Source organism: Chrysemys picta, chromosome 7 (genome assembly GCF_011386835.1).
Source record: "Chrysemys picta bellii isolate R12L10 chromosome 7, ASM1138683v2, whole genome shotgun sequence".
Taxonomy (NCBI): Eukaryota; Metazoa; Chordata; order Testudines; family Emydidae; genus Chrysemys; species Chrysemys picta.
This window is the reverse complement of record NC_088797.1, coordinates 85,365,344-85,387,068: the sequence shown is the minus strand read 5'-3', so window position 1 is coordinate 85,387,068 and position 21,725 is coordinate 85,365,344. Positions and strand designations below refer to the sequence as shown.

The window sequence follows — 21,725 nt, the reverse complement described above, 5'->3', positions numbered from 1 at the left end:
TTCAAGGACACTGCAGCATATTACTCAGCTTTTCAGGGGTTATACCCTTCAAATATTACAAACTCAAGGCTCCACTGCTTTTCTAAAACACCCCACACGCACCAGACAAGATAATTCATTTTATTAGAGCAAATATTTCCGATTTTGCTAGGTTCAGTTTTTCTAACAAATATTTTCATCAACTGGAAGCACACGTCGGACACTGACAACACAAAGACATCTTTATGAAAAATAAATTGGCCATTGGGGTGCAAATATTCGGTTTCTGACTTACCTTTTTGACCTGATCATCCTTCAATTCGGTGAAGAAATAGGCCAGAAGCTGGGCAGCTATCATCCTGTCTGATTAAGTAAAATAATTAAAGGGTTTTGCTGAACACCAGAGCAGTCAGGACACAAACACAACTCTCACAGGAACGATTTAAAGGCTCTGTTTTTTTTTTTTTTCCTTCCTTGCACGAAAAGCTTCTAAACTGCAGAAAGGCTGCTTCCTCCTCCTCTCCCCCCACCACGCAAAAAAAGATGCAGAGGCTTTTTCCATACAGGGGATAATGACAGAGTAAAACCTGCCCACTTCCTGCGCTGGGATTGGCTGTTACAGGAGGGCTCTGCAGCATTAGGGAAGAAACAAACAGTCTCCTAGGCACCGTGATGGACAGTCTGTGTGCAGAAAAAGAAGGTGGGTTTTCCATCGCCCCCAAAATGATACATCACTGCACGTTCCCCACGTACGTTACTTATTTCAAGTGCGCTGGAAACCCGTTTGTTTGGTAGCAAGGGGAGATGCAGCGAAAGTTACCGAGCCCGCTGCCATCACTTCCTGCAAAGGGCCCGGCCTGGAGAGCGAGAGCCCGCAGCGCCAGAGAGATTCCTGCACTTGAAGATCGAGCGGTTCCTGCTATTCCTCGCACATAAGTAGCCGGGACTGAGGGGAAGGGTGTATGGACACACACACACACACTGTATTAGCGTTCGGGTTACAGGGCTGCTTAAACCCCAGAAAGAGCCGATTGTTCCGCATCCCCGTGGAGTGTTTACACTGTTAATGTTTTAACACGCCTGCTTCTCCCAAGGCACGTTGCAAACGCAGGTACATGGGGCTCAATGGGGGGGAGGGGACTTGTCTTTTGCAGTTAGCGGAAAAGAAAACTGCAGCCCCGCTAACGCCCCTCGCCGCCTCCTTCGCGGCTCGCACAGGCTGCGCCACTCACTGGCACGTGACCCGCTGACGGTGCAGCATCCCCTCCCCCCTCTCTCTCGGCCTGGACGTAGGGAATCATTTGCATCACTACTAGGCCATATGCTACTTTGTATGGGCCGTGGTGATCACGTGCCCTCACTATAGGATTAGCGCTGCTGGGTGTGTTAGGAGATATTAAATGGGATTAGTATGATACAAGTGTAATCAAATAGCAGTAAAGTCCCTAACATGGATGTTTACCTTCCTGTGGGGTCCCTAGGCATCACACTCCAGCTCTCAATTTCAGGGCTGTCTTCCGGCAGCCATGTAAATAATTACAGAAAAGACATAAATACATAAACCATTCAAAATAAAACTATTACTGATAATATTTCACACTACAAAACCATCATCACAAAAGTGAAGTTTATTAGAAACTGCATGAAAATTACTCCAAAAGAAGGATTCTTCCTAGCCAGTGAATGAATCTTGGCAGGTTTGCAACCATAGTTAGTCACACTTGATAGCTCCTGCAAGTCATTTGGCTAATTCTGAATAGTTGCTAAACCACATTCCTTTGCTCCCTCATTTATCAAGGCCTTGTATTCAATTCAGAGGGCAGCTACCTTCTTATGCTGGACACATTTTACAATCAAGGAGAAGAATAATTACAGTCTTTGTCCTAACTAGCAGTGTTAAAAATCTAGCTGATACTGTGAAACATGTAACTAAAACCTCACACTGTCTGCTAGCTCCTAATGAGTGCAGCCTTCTAGCCTCTAGTCAGAAATAATTTGTCAAAGATTATTTTGGGTATTTGTTCAGATAGTATTTATAAATAGCACAGAGCAGGCCAGCTAATGTAACCAACAAAAATCAGATATAAAGATGGCTTATGTCCTCAGGATATTCCCAATTAACTGGAGAACACTGCAATGCAATTTCTAGAAAATTTAAGAGATGACATTTGCATGTCTACAATAACTTTATTTTCAAAACACAGCCAACTCTAAGGTAGAGAGAAGCAAGCAACCAGCGTAAGAGTTTGATGTAAGAGGGAGTTTTGGCCAAGGACAGCAGGACAAATCTGTATGGACCACAGAAAGCAGACAAAACTTGGATTTGTAATGCCTCATATGACCACCACACAGTAAAATAGCACTCTAGTGGCCAGATTATTCACCAGTATGCTCCAGTTTTGCACCAATCCAGTGACACAAACCAACCCTAAACTCAATTTAACCAGATAGACTGGATTTATGGCTGCTTAGGCCAGTTCTTTCCTGTTAACTTTTGCTAGCACAGCTGTGTTGGTCAGAGATGTGATGAGGTGTGACGTGACCAACATAACTGTGCCAGCAAAAATGCACTTTTCCAGAATAGTTTATTTAACTCGGAAGGCTGGAAAAAGCTGCACTGCCAAATGACAGTTTGGAGCAATTTGCCAGTATAGTGTACTGATACAGCTATCCCAGCAAATCTTTCCACACATACACCTGGCCAGCTGTAGAGCCACTAGAATAGTGCAGAGCAGCAAGAGTGCACAAGCAAGGCTTGCCCAGTGAACCTAGCTCCAAGGATGTAGGGCTGGGATATGAAGCTGAAGCTCTTGAGAGTCTAGGTATATCAAACTTCTTGTTCAGACCTGTGTCCCAGTCCTTCAGATGTTATCAATATTTTTACAACAGCACAGAAGAGGGTAATCTGCTTTGGGTTTTTTAATAAAATTTGCCTCGACATCAGAAGAGTAAAAGTACATGTTAAAAATGAACAGTCAGAGCTATTTTTAGAAGACCTTCTTCACTTCAAAATCTTTGAAGGAGATAGCAGAGTTTCAGTCAGTTGGAGATTGTGCTAGAGGAAAAATAGCCACTAGAGTTAATTTTATACTCCACTGTGTTTTGACAGTTTGCTTTTCACCTGCACACAAGGCAACATAGTAGAGGCTGCTACCATGAAGGAGTTAATGACAAAGAGTGAAAGTTGCCAAGCTGGTGGCCTAATGCCAGTGCTCTGCTCCTCATGGTGATTGATTCCTAGGGCCAACTTCTTCCCTGGATTAAAGTAGCACTATTCTAAAAATCACTGGAAGTTGTGCCCACTTACTTAAGAGCCCTTCATTACTGACCCTTGTTCTGGCAGGGACTAGGGAAGCTGCAGAATTGGAAGCTCAACTTTGTTGGGAGCAGGCTGCTTGTATTCTTCATCAATGACCAATAAACCAATTTAAGAACAGCGGAGACAGACTGAAGAGAATCTTGTAGACTAGAGTCATCAGTCAGAGACACACTGGCTGCAACACAAAGATCTGAAGATAAGGAAGCTTAAAATGAGCTGGGGGAGACTTGAGGAATATATAGCCAGGACTTCACCAAGGAAATGAACAACTGCCCTCCCATCCTGCAGGAAAGAGTGATCCTTATCCAAAAATATAATCTAAAAGGTGATTTTCAGATGTACAAATGGAAGCTAAATATCTAATCCTCCTCCTACTCCCCTACACTGAAAGTCAATAAGAGTTAGGCATCTAACTGTCATTTATGCTTTTTAAATATCTCCCCCTAAGTTATTAGAATGGTTGCAGCAACATTTAGCAAGCATATAAAGAAAGGTCACTAAGCCTCCATTACACATGCATGCTCAGAAACAAGCATTTAAATGGGTGACAACTGATACCTGATTTTGTACTCAGAGATCTTACTACATATGGAAATGAGAAGCTCACTTAAATTTATCTTACAGCAACAGCATATCTGGCCTTGTGGCTTGCTAGCAGTATGTTGCCCAGCATGAGACAAAGATTTGGGAGCAACACTGTGACTTCTGCTATGGCTGGGGGAATTGCTGGTGCATTACAGAGGCAATGTATTCTAGTCCAAGGAAAAGAGTTGAAACTGTATCCCGCTTCATCACTATCTGCAGGTTGATTTTCCAAAGCAGTATTGCTAGTCGGGTCCTGCTCTGCTAGGCAAAGCAGAGCTGCCTTTGGTGGCCTAGATGCCACCATTGACCAGACAGGAAAGGAAATGAGAAGAAAACAAACTTATTTCTCATTGTTCACTATCTAGAGGAGGTCATTATGTAAATAACCCAAAATACTGGCCATTGATAGAACAGCAAAATGAAATGAAAGGGCTATAGGAGGGGCATAATCCCAAGCTCATTTCAAATTTTGTGAGGCTTAAAATGTAAGCAATCAATGTTTACAAAGTCTTTTGAGATCTAAAAGCACTATATAAGCTACATTAATTACTAGCTAACTAGGTTCTTATAAGCTCCTATCACCACAGTATCTGAATAATTCATATGTTATCCATACTGAGGAGGAAAAGGTTTCAAACACAGCAAAAGTCACCAATTTACCTATTAATAGATGCTTCAGTCATAATTACTTAGATTGTGAGCTCTTTGGGGCAGAGACTATATTTTGGTCTGTGTTTGTACAGCACCTAACACAATGAGGTCCCGGTCCATGACTGGGGCTCCTAGGTGCTACAGTAATACACATAATAATTGTGATTTGAAAAACATTTTTAGAAAGAGTTATGTTGGAGAGTCAGAGCCTTTTTACATGCTGAAGGGCAAATTCACTCTCCAGTGTGCATGCACAGCTCCCACTGACTTTAAACTAGAACAGCCTCCAGTCACTGAAGCCAGAGTGGGTGCACTGAATTGACTGCTACAAGAGGCAGAAGGAGATTCCCTGCAATTAACAACATAGGGACATTCACTGAATACATTAGATGTTATTGAGAAAGCCTGTAGTTCCCTAAAGACAGCCTTGACATTGAAACACTGCCTTGACAATGTTTGCATTGAAGTCAGTTACTGCAGCCAAGTAATTAAATATTTGGCCTGCAGGTGCTGGCTTCCTTTTCAGAGCTGTTCTGGTGAAATCAGTTGTTTGCATTAACCAATATTCTCAGGCTCCTTTGCAAGGCTTATCTTCCTTTATCTTGGGCAAATCAGCCTCAATGAGTGGGATGCCATTCCCTAGATTTCTGTATTTATTTAAGCTCAGTTCTTGACATTTCCATCAAGATTTCACTGATCCTCATGTTATTCCTTTCTCTTTTGTTTGGAGGGGGTGGGGCAAGCATCCTTGATTTCCCCTAAGCATGCCTAGTCCCTGCCCAGTCTGCAGCTGTACAGTATTACTGAGCAGCCAGCAGCAATCTTGTGTTTAAGGAACAGGGGATTCGTCTTTTATTCACCAGAGCTTTCTTGTTCCTACTTGCTTACATGGACTTGTAGAGTCTCCCCAACTCTAGAGCAGTTCCTCTCCCAAAGACTCCGCTCTAGCTCAGAATTTAGTGCCAGATAATCAGATTTCTAAATTTGCAAAAGGAAGTGATCTTTCCCCTTCTGCCCACCCATTTTGTTGCTGCATTTATATGTTCCAGTAGAGAGAATATAATGAGCTGCTTCACGTGTGACAAAATGTTTAAGAGTGGCTAGCTGAATTAATCCTTCTCTGTTCAGATAACAAGACTGGCACATTCACTATCAGCCCATTTCCCTCCCCCTTTTTTGAGTTTGATAAGTAAGGACTCCAGGCAACCTCAACAACAATAACAGCGAGACAAGAGCTCTGTGTGGCTCAAAAGCTTGTTCTCTCACAAACAGAAGTGGTCCAATTAAAGATAGCATCGGGGGTAGCTGTGTTAGTCTGTATCCACAAAAACAACAAGGAGTCCGGTGGCACCTTAAAGACTAACAGATTTATTTGGACATAAGCTTTCATGAGTTAAAAAACCCACTTCTTCAGATGCATAAATAAAATAAATAAAAGATATTACCTCATCCACCTTGTGTCTCTAATACCCTGGGACCAACATAGCTACAACTACACTGCATGCAATAATAATAATAATAATGATAGCACTTAACAGGTTATTTTCCTCTTTAAATTATACTCAACACCAGGTGAGATAGGTGCTGGAACAAGAGGACTGGTTTCTGGATCACCTACACAGCATTCAGCACTGTTTCTGGAACCGGGAAACCAGCATGGACTGGTGGGAGAGGATTGGTCTGCAAAGCTGGGAAGACCAGGTGAAGCAAGAGAACTTCAGAATGGGGAAGGCTACCTTTTTTGAGATCTGTGCAGAACTGACCCTGAAGCTTCAGTGACAGACTACCAATATGTGGTGTCCTATACCCATAGAGAAACAGATTGCCATCGTCATCTGGAAGCTGGCCACCTTAGAATGTTACTGGTCTGTAGCCAACCAATTCTGGGCAGGGAGATCAACTGCTGGGACCATTCTGATGCAGGTCTGCTATGGCATTGATAAGGTGCTGTCTAACTGAGATATTGAGGCTGGGTAATGCTCAGGAGATTACTTATGTCTTTGCACACATGGCTTCCTAAACTCTTGTGGGGCAATTGATGGAACCCATGTGCCTATCATTCCCTAGCCCACAATGCTAGGATCCTTCAGAATTCAGTACTATTTAAATTAGAATCATAGAATATCAGGGTTGGAAGGGATCTCAGGAGGTCATCTAGTCCAACCCCCTGCTCAAAGCAGGGCCAATCGCCAGACAGATTTTTTGCCCCAGATCCCTAAATGGCCCCTCAAGAATTGAACTCACAACCCTGGGTTTAGCAGGCCAATGCTCAAACCACAGAGCTATCCCTCCCCCCTTAGTGGAGAAAGGACTGTTTGCCCAGAGTTGCAATGTGGACATTAATGGTGTGAAGGTGGGTCCAGTTATTCTGGGAGGCCCAATTTATTCCCCTGATGCCTTGGCTAATTTGAAGCCACATACAGGCTGCTTGGACAGAAGGAAGGAACATTTTAACTATTGCCTGAGTAGCTGCAGCATGGTAGTCAAGTGTGCACTTGGCCATTTGAAAAGCAGATGGCGCTGATAATGGAATAGGTTGGAAGTAGCAGGGGGAAAAATGTTCCACTGCATGTTGTGTTTTACACAATAATTATGAGAGTAAGGAGGAAAGCCTTGCCAATGGCTGAGGTGCAAAGACTTGCTCGGAGGTTTGAGAAGCCAGCAATGCATCCCACAGAGACAAAAACCAGTGGGAGAACACTTTAACCTGTCTGGTCATTCAATGACAGACCTGCGGGTGGCTATCTTACAACAGAAAAACTTCAAAAACAGACTCCAACGAGAGACTGCTGAGCTGGAATTGATATGCAAACTAGATACAATCAACTCAGGATTGAATAAGGACTGGGAATGGCTGAGCCATTACAAACATTGAATCTATCTCCCCTTGTAAGTATTCTCTCACTTCTTATCAAACTGTCTGTACTGGGCTATCTTGATTATCACTTCAAAAGTTTTTTTCCTCTTACTTAATTGGCCTCTCAGAGTTGGTAAGACAACTCCTACCTGTTTATGCTCTCTGTAGGTGTGTATATATATCTCCTCAATATTTATTCCACTCTATATGCATCCGAAGAATTGAGCTGTAGTCCACGAAAGCTTATGCTCTAATAAATTTGTTAGTCTCTAAGGTGCCACAAGTACTCCTGTTCTTTTTGCAAACACCAGGGGGAACTCTGTCAGGGATGCCTACTGTTCATATTTTGAGTCTCCTGCATAAACCTGTCAGCCAATAGTGGGTGTGTTGGGATGCAGACATTGGGTGCACTGTGGTATTGTGTTTAAACTTCCCTGTGTGCTTTTGTAAAACCCTCTGAATTATTTCAGCTTTATTTAAAGGTTTTTCTGTGTTAAGTGCAAAGACGACTCATAGTGGATGTACTGTAAATAGTTTTATTATGAAAGAACAATACAAAATAACATTTTAATGACACCAGTGGAAGAATATATCTTTGTATTTGGAAATATATTTAATCAATTGTCTTCAGTCACCAACTATATGCAAACCTTTAATTTCTGCAACAGTGCAAACAAAACTCAGAGTACAACAGTGAGAACATTTCAAAAACAACAATTGATGGGATAGGGCATCTCTAAAGTTAACAGTGAGTACACACCTTGCCTCTGGCACTTCTCGTCTGCATGCGTTCTGGGGTTGAGTGCCGTGGCTCAAAAGAGTTGGACTCCCAGGTGCTGGTGTTGTCGGTGCCCAGAGGTTGGATCTGAGAGGTGAATGGGAGCCTCTGAGAGCACTGTTGTAGGGGTACAGAGGTTACAAGTGCTGCTGGTCCCAGTAGCTAGCATTGTCTGGAGGCTGAAGAGCATGACAGGGTCCCAAATTACAGGTCTGCAGAGCCACTGGCCTAGCAGCAGCATATTTGCAGGAGAGTGTTTTGCAGGAGGGTATTTTGGCTTATGAGTTACCTCTGCATCTCTCTGCCTTTTTCCATGTTCTCTTTCACCATAGTGATGCTGTCCTTAGCCACAGCCACGCTTTCCCCGGTCACTGCAACTCCGTCTTTGGCCACTGCCAGGATCTCCTGGGGGAGGTGCATTTCTTTCTCCTGGGTCCTCATGTACAGCCTTCAAACTCTGAGCCAGCCTGGTTTGCTTCTGACTCTGCCATGAGTTCTGCCAACACTTCATCCAGTCTTCCTTTTTCTCTCCTTCAGGTTGGCCAGTCTGTCAGCAATAGATAGAGGTTCTGTCCTTGACGGCTTGGCTGTTGCAGGTGCTGTGGCTACGGCAGTAGGGGGGGAAATAGTTTATGGTTCATATCCCAAACAAGTCATGATAGCTTTTTTTGGTATGTATATGTGACTTTACCTTTGAGACTCTTCCCATTCTTTGGAGAACCCAGAGATAAGTGGTCTATGTGTACAGAGGGTGCTGGGTGCATTGGGATTTCAGTCTATTGTACCTGTTTTCCTGCTGTTAGGGGTGGGGTGATTGGACCTATGTTCCAAGTTTGGTTTTGCAGCTTTATTTATGCACAGGAGGTGCTACTATGGCCTCAGAGGCATAAAGGGGGGAGATTATGGGGAGCAAGCTGGACAGTAATCCTCTCTACATCTCCTTTAAGCTGTTCTGACACTCGATGTTACGCTGAGGCATGTAACTAGGAGACAGAAGATGGTCTTATTTAAAAGGCAGACCACCAAGATATGCTGTGAAGTTATTCACCAGGATTGTCGCCCAGAAGTGCTGCAGGAGTGGGAGTGGCTTGCAAGCTATACTGGGGACATGGCGGGGAGGGGCTATTCCCTATAACGTGCAAAACAAAACCAAGCTGTTTCTCAGTGTTAAAAGTTTTGCTATATCTCCCCTGCAGACACAGAGAAAGTGCAGAGGAAAATAGATAGGGCCCTATAATGACTGTCAACTATAGTGTGTGTTACAGGGCATTTGTACCCATGGGAAGCAGCATTGTCTGTGCCTTGACCAGCTGTGCAATGTGCACTGAGACCTCATGTAAACTATGAAAATTAACCACATTTCTTTCCCTGTAAGCTCTGCCTCCATAAACTGTTGAATTTTGCACAAATGAATGCTTTGTTATTGAAATCTGCCACAGGGCGGAGCAGGAGGAGGGGCCACAGATTGTGCCTGTGCCATGCTGCGGGAAGCCATTTTGAAGCAGCAAAAAGGGGGAAGGAAGGTGGGACTCCTAGTTCACATCTGCCAATAATAATAATAATAGGTACTTACATGCCCAAGTTCACTCCATGGGATCTGATTCTTCAGTCCCCGCCTGGGTTTCTGGCTGGAATTCGGGATCAGTTGATGCAGGACAGGAATCAGAGTCTGTTGTAACAGGGCAGGACTGGGGCTGCCTCTCCACTTGGCCATCAACAGGTTCCTGAGTCCCAAAAAGATCCTGGCTCTCAGAAGGTAGCTCCTTTCCCACTGAGAAACTCACCCCAGTATAGCCAATAGCCCAGTTGTTTGGGCTCTCCTCCAGATAGGGGAAACCTGGACTCAAGTCTCTGTTCCAATTAAGGCAGAGTGGGCATCTGCAAATAGGTGAGTGCTCTAGTCCTGGGTTATTGGCTATAACTGGGGGTGGGATGTGTGTGTGGGGGGGTCTTTCTGTCTTCTTGAGGAAGAGCTGACCTGGTTTAGGTGCCTAACTCCTAGAGAGGGTTCACAGCTGTGATTACCCAAGACGATATGGGTGCCCAACTACCTTGGTGGGATAGGGCTTAGGGCAGGCCATATCCTTCTCTCCTCAGCATCTCCTACTGGCTAGCTTTGGCAGCTCCCCACTCAGCCTGCTGGTTGGCTTCTGAGAGTCCCTTATGTCTTGTTATAGCTCCCCTGCAGTCCCATGTGGTCTAGTGGTTAGGATTCCTGGTTTTCACCTATGTGGCCTGGGTTCAATTCCCAGTGTGGGAATAGTGCAGTGCTTTCAACAAACTAAGGATAGCTCAGTGGTTTAAGCATTGGCCTGCTAAACCCAGGGTTGTGAGCTCAATCCTTGAGGGGGCCACTTAGAGATCTGGGGCAAAATCAGTACTTGGTCCTGCTAGTGAAGGCAGGGGGCTGGACTTGATGACCTTTTAAGGTCCCTTCCAGTTCTAGGAGATAGGATATCTCCATTAATTTAGTTTTCCTCATAGATTCCAAAGCCAGAAGGAACTATTGTGATCATCTAGTTTGACCTCCAATATAACTCAGGCCATAGAACTTCTCCAAAATAATTCCTAGAGTAGATCTTTGAGAAAAACATCCAACCTTGATTTAAAACTTGTTAGTGATGGAGAATCCACTACAATCTATAGTAAATTGTTCCAATGGTTAATGATCCTCACTGTTAAAAATTTACACTTTATTTCTTGTCTGAATTTGTGTAGCTTCAACTTCCAACCATTGGATTGTGTTACACCTTTCTCTGCTAGATTGAAGAGCCCATTATTCAATATTTGTTCCCCATGTAGATACTTATAGACTGTAATCAAATCACCCCACTTTGATGTTCTCTTTGTTAAATTAACTAGATTAAGTTCTTTGAGTCTATCACTATGAGGCATGTTTTCTAATCCTTTCATTAGTCTCGTGGCTCTTCTCGGAACCCTCTCCAATTTATCAACATCCTTCTTGAATTGTGAGCACCAGAACTGGAGACAGTATTCCAACAGCAACCACACCAGTGCAAAATACAGAGGTAAAGTAACTTTTCTGCTCCTATTCGAGATTCCCTGTTTATACATCCCAGGATCACATTAGCTCTTTTGGCCACATCATCAAAATGGGGTCTAATATTCAGCTGATTATCCACCACAACCCCCAAGTCTTTTTCAAAGTCACTGCTTCCAAGGATAGAGGGTTAGGCACCCTATGCATTGTACAGGAACCTGAAAGTTACATGTTGCAACACTGAGCATTGTACATCTAAATCCTGGTGTGGATCTAGACCTAAAAGACCTGCAACACCTATCTCACTTCTTCAAGCCCTCGCATTCTGATTAGAAAGGGGGGGGGGAACAAAACTCACTCCCTGAAATAAAATTGTGTGCAACAATTACAGCTTCCATACTGTACAGCAAAATTATGCTATATGGGTTCACAGAGGAGGGTACTAATCATTCTGGAGGGCCTGATGGTAACCTCAGGCCAATACTCAAATGTCTAACAGTTTTCGTACTGGCTGTTTTTACAAAATGTCTACCATCTTCAGATTAAGTCAAGAAAGTCAATTCATTTAAGACACTACTAAATGTCACAGACCTGATGATACATTATACGTTTTCCAGACATGAACAATTTCACTGTTTGTGCACAAGCCTCCCCTGCTGGTCAAACATAAAACAGCATCGGAGAATCATTTGCCAACTTTCTACAGAAAGAAAAAAGCTATTGCAGAGCAGCTAAATGTAGAAGAGGTAAGGGAGGAATTACATTAATCATATTTTTCAGTGGAGATAGCCTTAAGTAAAATATCCAACTCATGAGCAGTCCTTTTAGAAGAATTGTGTCTACTGCAAAATATACAGGTTGTGCACAAATAGTGAGTTCGCAGAATATTTTAAATCAATTGTACATTTAAAAAGAATTAGATGGGATATGTAAGGTGATTCCTGGGTCAGCATTACTGATTTAGTGACATTGGAGTAAGGTATGCAGCAAAACTGATAATTAAGTTAAAATTAAATCACAACAATCCTCACATATTTAAAATTTTCTGTTAAGCCAAAAATGAGGGCAATTGTTTGGTCACTCCCTAGTCCACATAAATAAGACATTATTTTCTAACACTGCTAATCAAACCCCTTTCTCCAGAATTTATTCACTAGGTATATGTATATTTAAAAGGAACATTGAACCTGAAAGATTGGTCAGTAATGACCTGGTGCAGACAGCAACAACAACAAAAATCACATACCAGATTCCCTGATGCATCCAGCTTACATGGGTCACTCTCAGGGGTCTAGTTATAGTTCCCTGACTCTCTGCTTGGTCCCATGTGCAGGTTAGAGCAGCTCCCATACCCCGAAGGGATCATCTGCCAGCTAGGGATAACCAGAGTATACCACACGCTGGCCATGCACATCCTCTACACTGTAGGCTGCAATGAGGATGGTGTAGGAACCATCTGTGTCGGCTGGGGATGACAACCTCTTCCCTGGCCCTCCCAAGCCCCCATATAAAGGGACCAAAGCGGGAGTTAGAATCTGACCCCCATATCTCACATGTTAGTCAAAGATCATACCATTCCATTGACCAGAACTCCATCCATTCATGTTCACCTCTCGCAAAGAGGTCAGTTTGTAAAAGTGAACAGCAACAACAGCTTTTATTAAAGCTGCATGCATGGCAATAAAATGAAAGTTTTGTCAGTCTAAATAGCATGTTGCACTCAAAAACATGCCCTTTATTGCATGGATACATGCATATACCACAGGCCCCTTTCATAACTTGGATAAATAAGTTCCATTCAGTTTATTCTGGTTATCATGGCCTTCAAAAAAATTGAAAGAAGTCTCAACCCACAACCCAGAAATCTGCCAATTCAAAAGATGATACCAAAGGAAACAACATGTGTATGTCTGAGTTTTTTAATGCTGAGAGGTGCTTATCTTTCAAAAATGTCAGCATGCTCATCTGATCAATGTGTACAGTTTTTTTAAAGTTCATATTACATGACATGTGAGAATAGGATTACCCCAGCCCCAAAATGTCAAACAATTTTGACTGGAATCAAAATCCTCCAGGGAACATCCCAAAACTTCATACCGTTACTGCGTACTAACGTTTGTCTGGAAATGGAGGTTACTTACCTGTAACTGATAGCTCTTCAAGATGTGTGGTCCCTATCTGTAATCCACACATGGGGACACATGCGCACCATGTGCCCAAGTCCAGAAATTCTAACAAGCAGTGTCCATTGAGCTGCACATGTACAGTAGCATTCCTTGTGCTCCCAACCAAGGGCAAACAAGGCAGTGTGGGCCAGTGACTCTCCAGTTCCTCTTCTTACTATGAATGCAACAAAATCCAAAGCCTAGGGGACAGAGAGCAGGTAGTGGAATACAGATAGGGACAATACATCTGCAAGAGCTTCCAGTTACAGGTAAGTAACCTCTAGTTCTTCAAGTGCTGGTCGCTATGTGTATTCCACACATGGGTGATTTACAAGCAGTGCTCAGGCTGGAGAGGGGTACAAGGAAGCCAGCAGCAAAGATGATTGCAGTATTGCAGTTCCCACTGCTGCATCTGTAGCAGAAGCCTGAACTAGCAAACGTGTGGATGGAGCTCCAGGTGGCCACTCTGCATTTGTCTAGTATTGCAGCGTCCTGCAGGGATGCTTGTGCCCTAGTGGAATGTGCCTTCAGGAGGAGGTGCGTGTTCTAACCTGTAGCACTCGCTGATGCACCCAGAAACCCACATAGAGATACTCAGAGGATCTTGCTTGACCTCACAATCTTTCTACTATGGCAAGAAAAAGTGTGTGATTTTCTGATAGGTTTGGTCCTTTGCAGAACACCAGGGCAGGTCTGATGTCAAGGGAATGAAGTCTTCTCTTCAGCAGAAGCATGGGGTTTCAGAAAAAGGACACGTAAGTGGATACTTCGGTTGACATGGAATTCATAAATAACCGTGGGGAGGAACTTAGGATGGAGGCAAAAGAATAAAGGGGTCTGCCATGAAGGCTCCCAAACTCACTCACCCTCCTGGCTAAAGTAATAGCAATTAAAAATGCAACTTTCATAGACAGGTGAGACATGTAGCATGTCACCAAAGGTTCAAACAGTGGTCTGGTGAGTATTGACAGGATGCAATTGAGGTCCCATTGAGGTGTAGGTTTGACCCCGGGTGGAAAGGTCCTGACTAGGCCCCTCATGAATCTTGTTGTAGCTGGGTGGGTGAAAACAGAACATCATTCTACTGGAGGAAGGAAGGCACTAATTCCTCTGAGATGGACTCACAGTGAGCTAATGGAAAGGCCCAAATTTCTTTTAGAGACAGGAGATAATCTAAAATGACCAGAATATTTACAGTGCCTGGAGAAGGTTGATGATGATGCCTCCAGGTAGAGAAACACCTCCATTTAGCTAGGTAGCAGGTCCTAATTGGCTCTTTCCTACTTTGGGTAAGGATATAATGGACAGGTGTTGAATAGGAGCATTCTATTTTCCAATACCCATCCAAACACCAGGCCATGAGATGGAGCAAGTCTGGACTGGGGTGTCTGATTCTGCCCCACCCCTACCCCCCCATGCCGTTATGGGGTCCAGGAAGAAGTAGATCCTGATTGGGGGAGGGCTGACATTTTCAGGAACTCTGGGAACCAAACTGGGTGCTAGAAGAATGACTCTGGCCCTGTCATGACAGATCTTTCTCAGGACCTGTGGTAGTAGGGGAATGGGAGGAAAGTAATATCTGAGATCATTTGTCCATGACATCAGGACAGTATCACCCTGGATGCCATAGCCCATAGCTCTTTTGGAGCAGTCAGGGAAATTTTCCTGTTTGGGACATAAAGCGATCCCATTGAGGTGAACCCCACTGAGCAAATATTTTGCTCAGGACAGAGTTGTGAATCTCCCACTCGTGGGCTGCAAAGAAGCACCTGCTCAGGTTGGCTACTGAAGTGTTCTGAGCACCTAGGAGGTATGCAGCTTGATTAGTGATGCTGTTTCTGATGCACCACTTCCAAAGCCTGACTGCTTCCAGGCAAAGGGGAAGAGATCTGGCTGCACCCAGTTTGTTTATGTAAATGACTGTGGTGATACTGTCTGACACAACTTGCAACCCTGTCTGCAACCCTGGCAAACTGCTCTCAGTTCTAATATACTGCTGTGCAGTCTGGCCTTCCGTGTAGTCCAGGTACCTTGTTCGGAGGAACACCCCAACCCAGAAGGGAAGCATCTGTTAGGATGGTGGCATTAGGGGTGGGAGTGTTGAAGGCAAAACTCACTCTCACTTTCTCTGGGTTCAGCCACCGGATGAGGGAGACGATGACTCTGCTGGGAATAGTCACTCTAGAATTGATGGGATCTTTGTCTGGTGAGTAGCCAGCCAGAACCAGGCCTGTAGACATCATAGATGAAGCATGATGTATGGCATCACATAAGTGCACAAGGTCATATGGCCTAAAAGCAAGAGGCACAATCTGACTGTAGTTCTTGGTCTACGAGTAATCTGTGCTATCAGGCTGCTCATTAACTGAAATCTTTCTGTGGGAAGAAAAATTCTCACAGAAACAGTCCAGTGTCGTTCTGACGAAGTTTATCATCCGTGTGGATGATAAAATGGACTTTTCTTTGTTTATTCAGAAATCCAGGGCTGCTAGAAAATGGAGCAGAAACTCCGTCACCAACTTGACCTCTCAGCAGGAGCAACTTACCAGGAGCCAATCGTTCAGATATGAGACAACTGTGTAACATTAACATTTCATTTGGGCTGCCACCACAGAGAAAACTTTTGTAAACACTCTGGATGCTATTGCTAGCCAAAGAGAAGAACTCTTAACTGGAATTGTTCTTGGCCCACCATAAATTGCAGGAACTTTCTGTGAGTGGGATGAATTTCTACATGAAAGTAAAAAGCAACAGAGGGTCCTGTGGCACCTTTAAGACTAACAGAAGTATTGGGAGCATAAGCTTTCGTGGGTAAGAACCTCACTTCTTCAGATGCAAACTGAAGAACATGAAAGTATGCATCCTTCATATCGAGAGCCACAAATCAGATTGGATAATCAATGCTAATGTAACCATCCTGAATTTCAACTTTCAAATAAAGATGTTTAGTTGCAGAAGGTTCAGAATGGGTGTCCACCCTCTGTCTTTTCTGGGGACTAGGAAATATGGGAAATAGAACCCTCTCCCTTAATACTGAGGAGAGACATGCTCTAGCACCCCACATTGTAGGAGGGAGTCTGCCTCTTAATGAAGAATCACCTCATGAGAGTAGCCCCTGAACAGGGACTGGGAAGGGGACTTAGGAGGGGGGAGGGAGAGGAACTCAATAGAGTATGCTTGATGGATCTTTTCCAAGTTCCAGCTGACTATAATGATTCAAGTGCCAATTAAGGGTGAAGAGTGGGAAACGGACCTCCGAAATAATGGGGAAAGAGGTAAGTGGCATCCGTGTTGGTAGACAGGTCTCAAGCAAGACGTCAATAGTAGCCCTTTGCAGGTGGCTGGGAACTGGTAGAGGTCATCTTTGTAAAGGGGGCCAAGAAGTGAGGCCTCTGAACCCTCTGATGTTTCCACAGAGGTTCGGCGGGACACTGGTGGTAGAACACTTGAGGAGGGGGTGACCGTGGCCTATAGGCTCGTCTCTGGTGTTTTTTCCTTGGGACCAGAATGTAAATGCCCAGGGAGTGTTGAGTCAATCTTGAGTCCTTCTATGAGTGTATGGACTCATCCGTTCTCTGACTGAAGAGATTCGACTCATCAAAGGGAAGGTCCTGCATGGTATTTCTGTGCCTCCATGGGGAAATCTAAAGACTGTAGCCAAGAAACCCTCCTCTGACTATACCAGTGGCCATATGCCCCATCTGCTGCATCCACTGCAGTCTGAAGGGATGATCTTGCCATTAATTTACCATCCTCTATGAAAAACTGAAATTTGGCTCTGGCCTCGGGAGAAGCTTGTCTTCAAAGTCCGTCAGTCTGGAATAGTTGTTAAAATAGTGTCTCTCAGCTCTTCTATGGGTGGGGGTGCGGGATGCTGCAGTATGCCAAACCCATATGGCTAGTATCCATGATGGCCTCGTTAACTGGAAGTGCTACCTTACTTTGGCCTGCAAGTTGCAAAATATCCAGGAGCTGGTATTGTGCATCCTGAACCTCCTCCAGTGGTATCTGGAAGTCATGGGCAATCTTCTGCAGTAGCTCCTGGTACTGCCTATGATTATCCAGTGGCGATGGAGAGGAAGGAGTGACTGCTTCATCCAGAGATGAGGATAAGATTCCCATCAGTACCTGAGGATCCAGGTCAATAGCCTCCTCCTCCAACAGCTCCGGTGGGTTCAGAAAAGGAGACGTGTGGTAAAATTCCTGGATCAGTCATGAGCATCTGCCATAGGGATCCCTGGGCCCCAATAAGGCCAGAAAGGGGGGGTCAGCTTTTTGTGGGGGGACCCCATAGTATCGGGTACAAGCAGTCCCTGGGGAAGTCATATCTGGAGGGATAGCATCCAGATCTCCTGGACTGCCTGTCAGGGCACGGCTCTCTCCAAAAGATGGAGGAGCAGCCGGAACATCTGACGAGTCCAAATCTGAAACTGCTTCCCTTCCAATGGTGGGGCGGTTGGTACTAGGGCACTCCTGCCTGATGGTTGGAGATGAGACAGCTCCAGAAACACTGAAATAATATCATCCTCTGGCATAGTAACGTCCCTAAGGAGGGCCAGGCTGGAGAGGATGAGATACTGTGGATAATGGAGAAAGATATCCGCCAGTGTTTTATATGTCTCCAGACATCCCAGTGTCTAGGGGCTCCAATGGTCAGAACTGATAGTTCTGCAGTCCTTGGACAAGTGAGCTGGTACCAACAACAGGTGGTACCAAGTCCAGAACCACACTCCTAAACAGTGGTTTTCAACCTTTTTCATTTGTAGATCACTAAAAAATTGCAAATGGAGGTATGGACCCTTTTGGAAATCTTAGAAATAGTCTGCAGACTCCCAGGGGAATGCAGACCACAGGTTGAAAACCACTGTCCTAGACTGAACCAGCTAGGATGACAGTCCTTGTGTTTTGTAGCTGGGGTCACCAAGAGATCTTTCTTCTGTCACAATTTCACAAACCCTCCAGCCTGGGGGTTTTCAGAGAAGGATCAAGGGCAGGAGATACAATTCTTGAAGCCCAGAATTCTGAGTGTAGTCCCAGACAATGGGAAAGGAGTCCCTAGTACTGGGGAGAACAAGCTATCCTAACTATACTAATATAAAAGCTACGAAGTATAAAGACTATTTACATATCTATTTACAGGTTCTATCAAGAGAAAAAAGCTGGAGAAATCTGTGAACACAAGGTTTCTGACTCAGGCCATCCAGCAGTAAGAAGGAACTAGAGTGGCATGGGCCCACGCTGTCTCTTATGCGCTCAGTCAGGAGCACCAGGAGCTATTATGCATGTGTGCACCAACAGACACTGATAGAATTTCTGGACACTGGTGCATGGTTCGCATGCATACCCATGTGTGGAATACACATAGGGACCAGCAATCAAAGAAGAATCTTTATGTAAGCATATACCTGTGTAGATAGGCCTATATTCAGCTATTTGCCTAGCAGCTCACCTAAGGATGCTGCTGCATATCACTTGTTCCACTAGCCTCCATTTTTTCTGGTATCAGAGTAGGAAGATCTTGGTTAAGGTTGTTTTGCCTCCTTTTTGGTCAATCTCAGGGAGAAAAAAACAACGGACACTTTTAAAACACAAACTGTCCTTGTCTACATGAGGTTCTAGTCACATTTAATATCATCCAAGTTCAAATGTGTTAATCAACACTGACAGGTTGGACCCCCTCATCCGGGATGCCACCTGATGTACAGGGATTTCACTGAGCCACTCCTGCTCCACCAGCCTGGATTTTCTCTCTGTTTTGCTGAATTAGGCTCTCCAGCCTCTTGCCCCCCCCCCCACACACACACACGTAGGGCCACAACCAGCTGCAGACACAGACTGAAATCAGCTCTGTGTGAGAGGACTCACCCAGCATTCACCCTAAATAATACTGTCTTGCGCTGTATAGAAAGACCTGCACAGCGCAAGCTCATAAAAATTCACCCTCTCCCTCAATGTGGAGAAAGGTATGCACAGCTTCTTGCCCTGCCAGATATGAATTGCACAAACTGGGTTATGTTATAAACAAGAAATAAGTTTATTAAACTACAAAAGGTAAACTTTAAGTGATTATAAGGGATAGCAAACAGATCAAAGCAGATTACCTTAGTAAATAAACAAAAAACGTAAACTGAGCTTAACACACTAGATAGGTAAGATATAAATTAGCAAATTCTCACCCTGAGTAATAAACAAGCTGGCAGATTCTTAAGGCACAAGTTGCCTTGGCTTTTCCAGGTTTCCATATACACAGGCTAAAAATCCTTCTAGCCTGGGACCATCACTTCTCACAGTTCAGTCTTTGTTCCTCAGGTGTTTCCAGATGTGTTGTTGTAGGGAGAGTGAGGTTCCCCCCATAATGTCATTTCCCCCTTTTATATCTTCTCCCCACTTGCTGGAAAGCTCTTTTGCTGTGACCTGGGTCAAACAGTTCTCATTGTGTAATGTTATCTCTGAGAGGTTTCTATTGTACACAGTTCCTGGGGTAATCCTTATGCTTGGGTGCATTTCCTTGATAAGCCATTAACATTGTGTGGCCTTTTTACTATTGTATCTGAAAGGCTGCTTGTGGGTGTTTTCAACCTCAGGAAATGTTTCAGCAACACATACATATCCAAACTTCATAACTTCACACATGACGAAAGCACATACAATCCAACGAGATATTACTGTCTAGCAGAGCAAGACTTTTAGAACACCTCACAAGGCATACTTTGTATAAGACGTATCCTAATTACAAGACAGTGGTGAATATTGGGGTGTCAGGGTGTAACAAACACATTTTCTAACTTGATGGATTTTCAGAACAACTCACATACAAGAATGTTACACTACTTTGTATTTTGTCATCCAAGTTCTTTAACTGATTCCTTCATTTATACATTAAAAATGCACTATGAATAAATTTTACCCGGAGTTGGTTTCTTATTCTGCTCATGTTAGCCATTCGTCATGAGTACTCATTGCAACCGTCTTTGCTGTCAACAGAACTGCAAAGCCATTTTAAGTCACCCCAAAGGAAAGCTCTAACTATTCTAAGCTTTCTATTTCAGATGGATGTCCTGTATTAATAGAACATTTGTCCCTTTAGATAAAAACTATTGTGTCAAGTAACTTCCTTCTTTGGTGCTCTGGTAATTAGTAATTACTGCAAGCCACATACATTTTGCTCACAGAGAAGCATATTGACAATTTTTTTTAAATTGACTTATCACCATAGCAACAGAAACCCAGGATTAATAGCTCATCTTTCCTGACCAAAATTCAACAAAACATTTTACATTTTATAAACATCTGTTGATTTCAGAGAAACAGGAAACAGATTTAAGCAAAGATCTCTTACTACCCATAAAGAAAAAAAACTGTGGGCTGTATGGGCATAAATGCAGCATGAAAATTGCCATGGAATCTCGTAATACAGGAAGAAAGTTTAAATTTTTTACTCAAATCTTCATTCTTGAGAGAGGCAGCGCAATAGGAAATAAAAAACTTTTTCACAGACAGTAATGCACCTAACTGAGGAGGCAATTACATATTCAGATTTTCAAAAGACAAGAATGTAAACTACTTTAAACTTTTTTTAAAATTCTCCCAAGTTCACTTGAACGCCTTACACATTTTAAATATAGTTTGTCAATATATACCTCTAAAATACCCTTCTTTGGTAAGAGTTAAAAACACCTGGCCCTTTGTCCTCAAACCCAATTGGCTGGGGAAAAAAGTAAACACACTTTAGTTCCTCTGTTTTACAACATATGTGACAAATGCCACAAAACTGCAACATTTTAATGCATCTTGCACATCTTCATCCTGCACATAATATTTGAGTAAAGTAATGCTGGTCCTGGTGATGTGCAACTTGTGCAATGGCAGCCCAGGACCAGTCACGTGGATAGTGGACCCTGAAGCCTCACCCTATTCCAGGGTCAACAGCAGCACCGGTAGAATAGAGCAGAAAGTGCATACGTGCATCTGGGCTCTAAGAGTAGCTCTATCTGAGGCCAAAGGTAGTACAGCCTGCACATCTCTTGTCCAGCCCTCTCCGTGCCTCCTGAGGCAAAGAATAAACAGGTATTTTATGCATTTTGGAATACATATTTTCCTAAAACACAGCACAGCACCTGATATGATGAAAATATTTGAGATCTTTAACTTTAATATACAGGCAAACTGGCTGCACTCTCACATACTTTTGCAGTACTATTAAATATATTTAATATGATTTTGGAACTCTCAAAATAATTATCTGAATATCTTTTTGATTAGTGATTCATGTGGATGAAGTAGAGTCTTATCTACAGTATCATACACGACACATTACATGGAAATGAGTAAATATTTCATATGTTCCATTTTTGTTTTGTTAAAATTATCAATGCCACTTCTTTTACCCA

The 21,725-nt window shown here is 43.5% G+C and overlaps 1 protein-coding gene, 1 long non-coding RNA gene and 1 other non-coding gene across 4 annotated transcripts in view; 2 read left to right on the top strand and 1 right to left on the bottom strand.

Annotated features, from left to right (window-relative positions):
• Positions 1 to 1,241, bottom strand: part of HK1 (hexokinase 1) — a 71,945-nt gene extending 70,704 nt beyond the window's left edge. The window contains exon 1 of one of the 2 annotated variants that reach the window (XM_005281896.5): positions 275 to 1,241. In XM_005281896.5, the coding sequence (XP_005281953.2) occupies positions 275 to 337 (63 nt within the window). In that variant the 5' untranslated portion in view covers positions 338 to 1,241. The remainder of the gene's footprint in view (positions 1 to 274) is intronic. The other variant, XM_065553495.1, reaches the window with a different exon arrangement.
• On the top strand, positions 958 to 15,949 carry LOC112060091 (uncharacterized). Its single transcript, XR_010589499.1, has 4 exons — positions 958 to 1,090; positions 11,086 to 11,198; positions 14,014 to 14,090; positions 15,811 to 15,949. It is a non-coding gene; the product is annotated as an uncharacterized LOC112060091 (long non-coding RNA).
• Positions 10,358 to 10,429, top strand: TRNAE-UUC (transfer RNA glutamic acid (anticodon UUC)). The gene has a single exon. It is a non-coding gene; the product is annotated as a tRNA-Glu (tRNA).
• Positions 15,950 to 21,725: the final 5,776 nt, after the last annotated feature.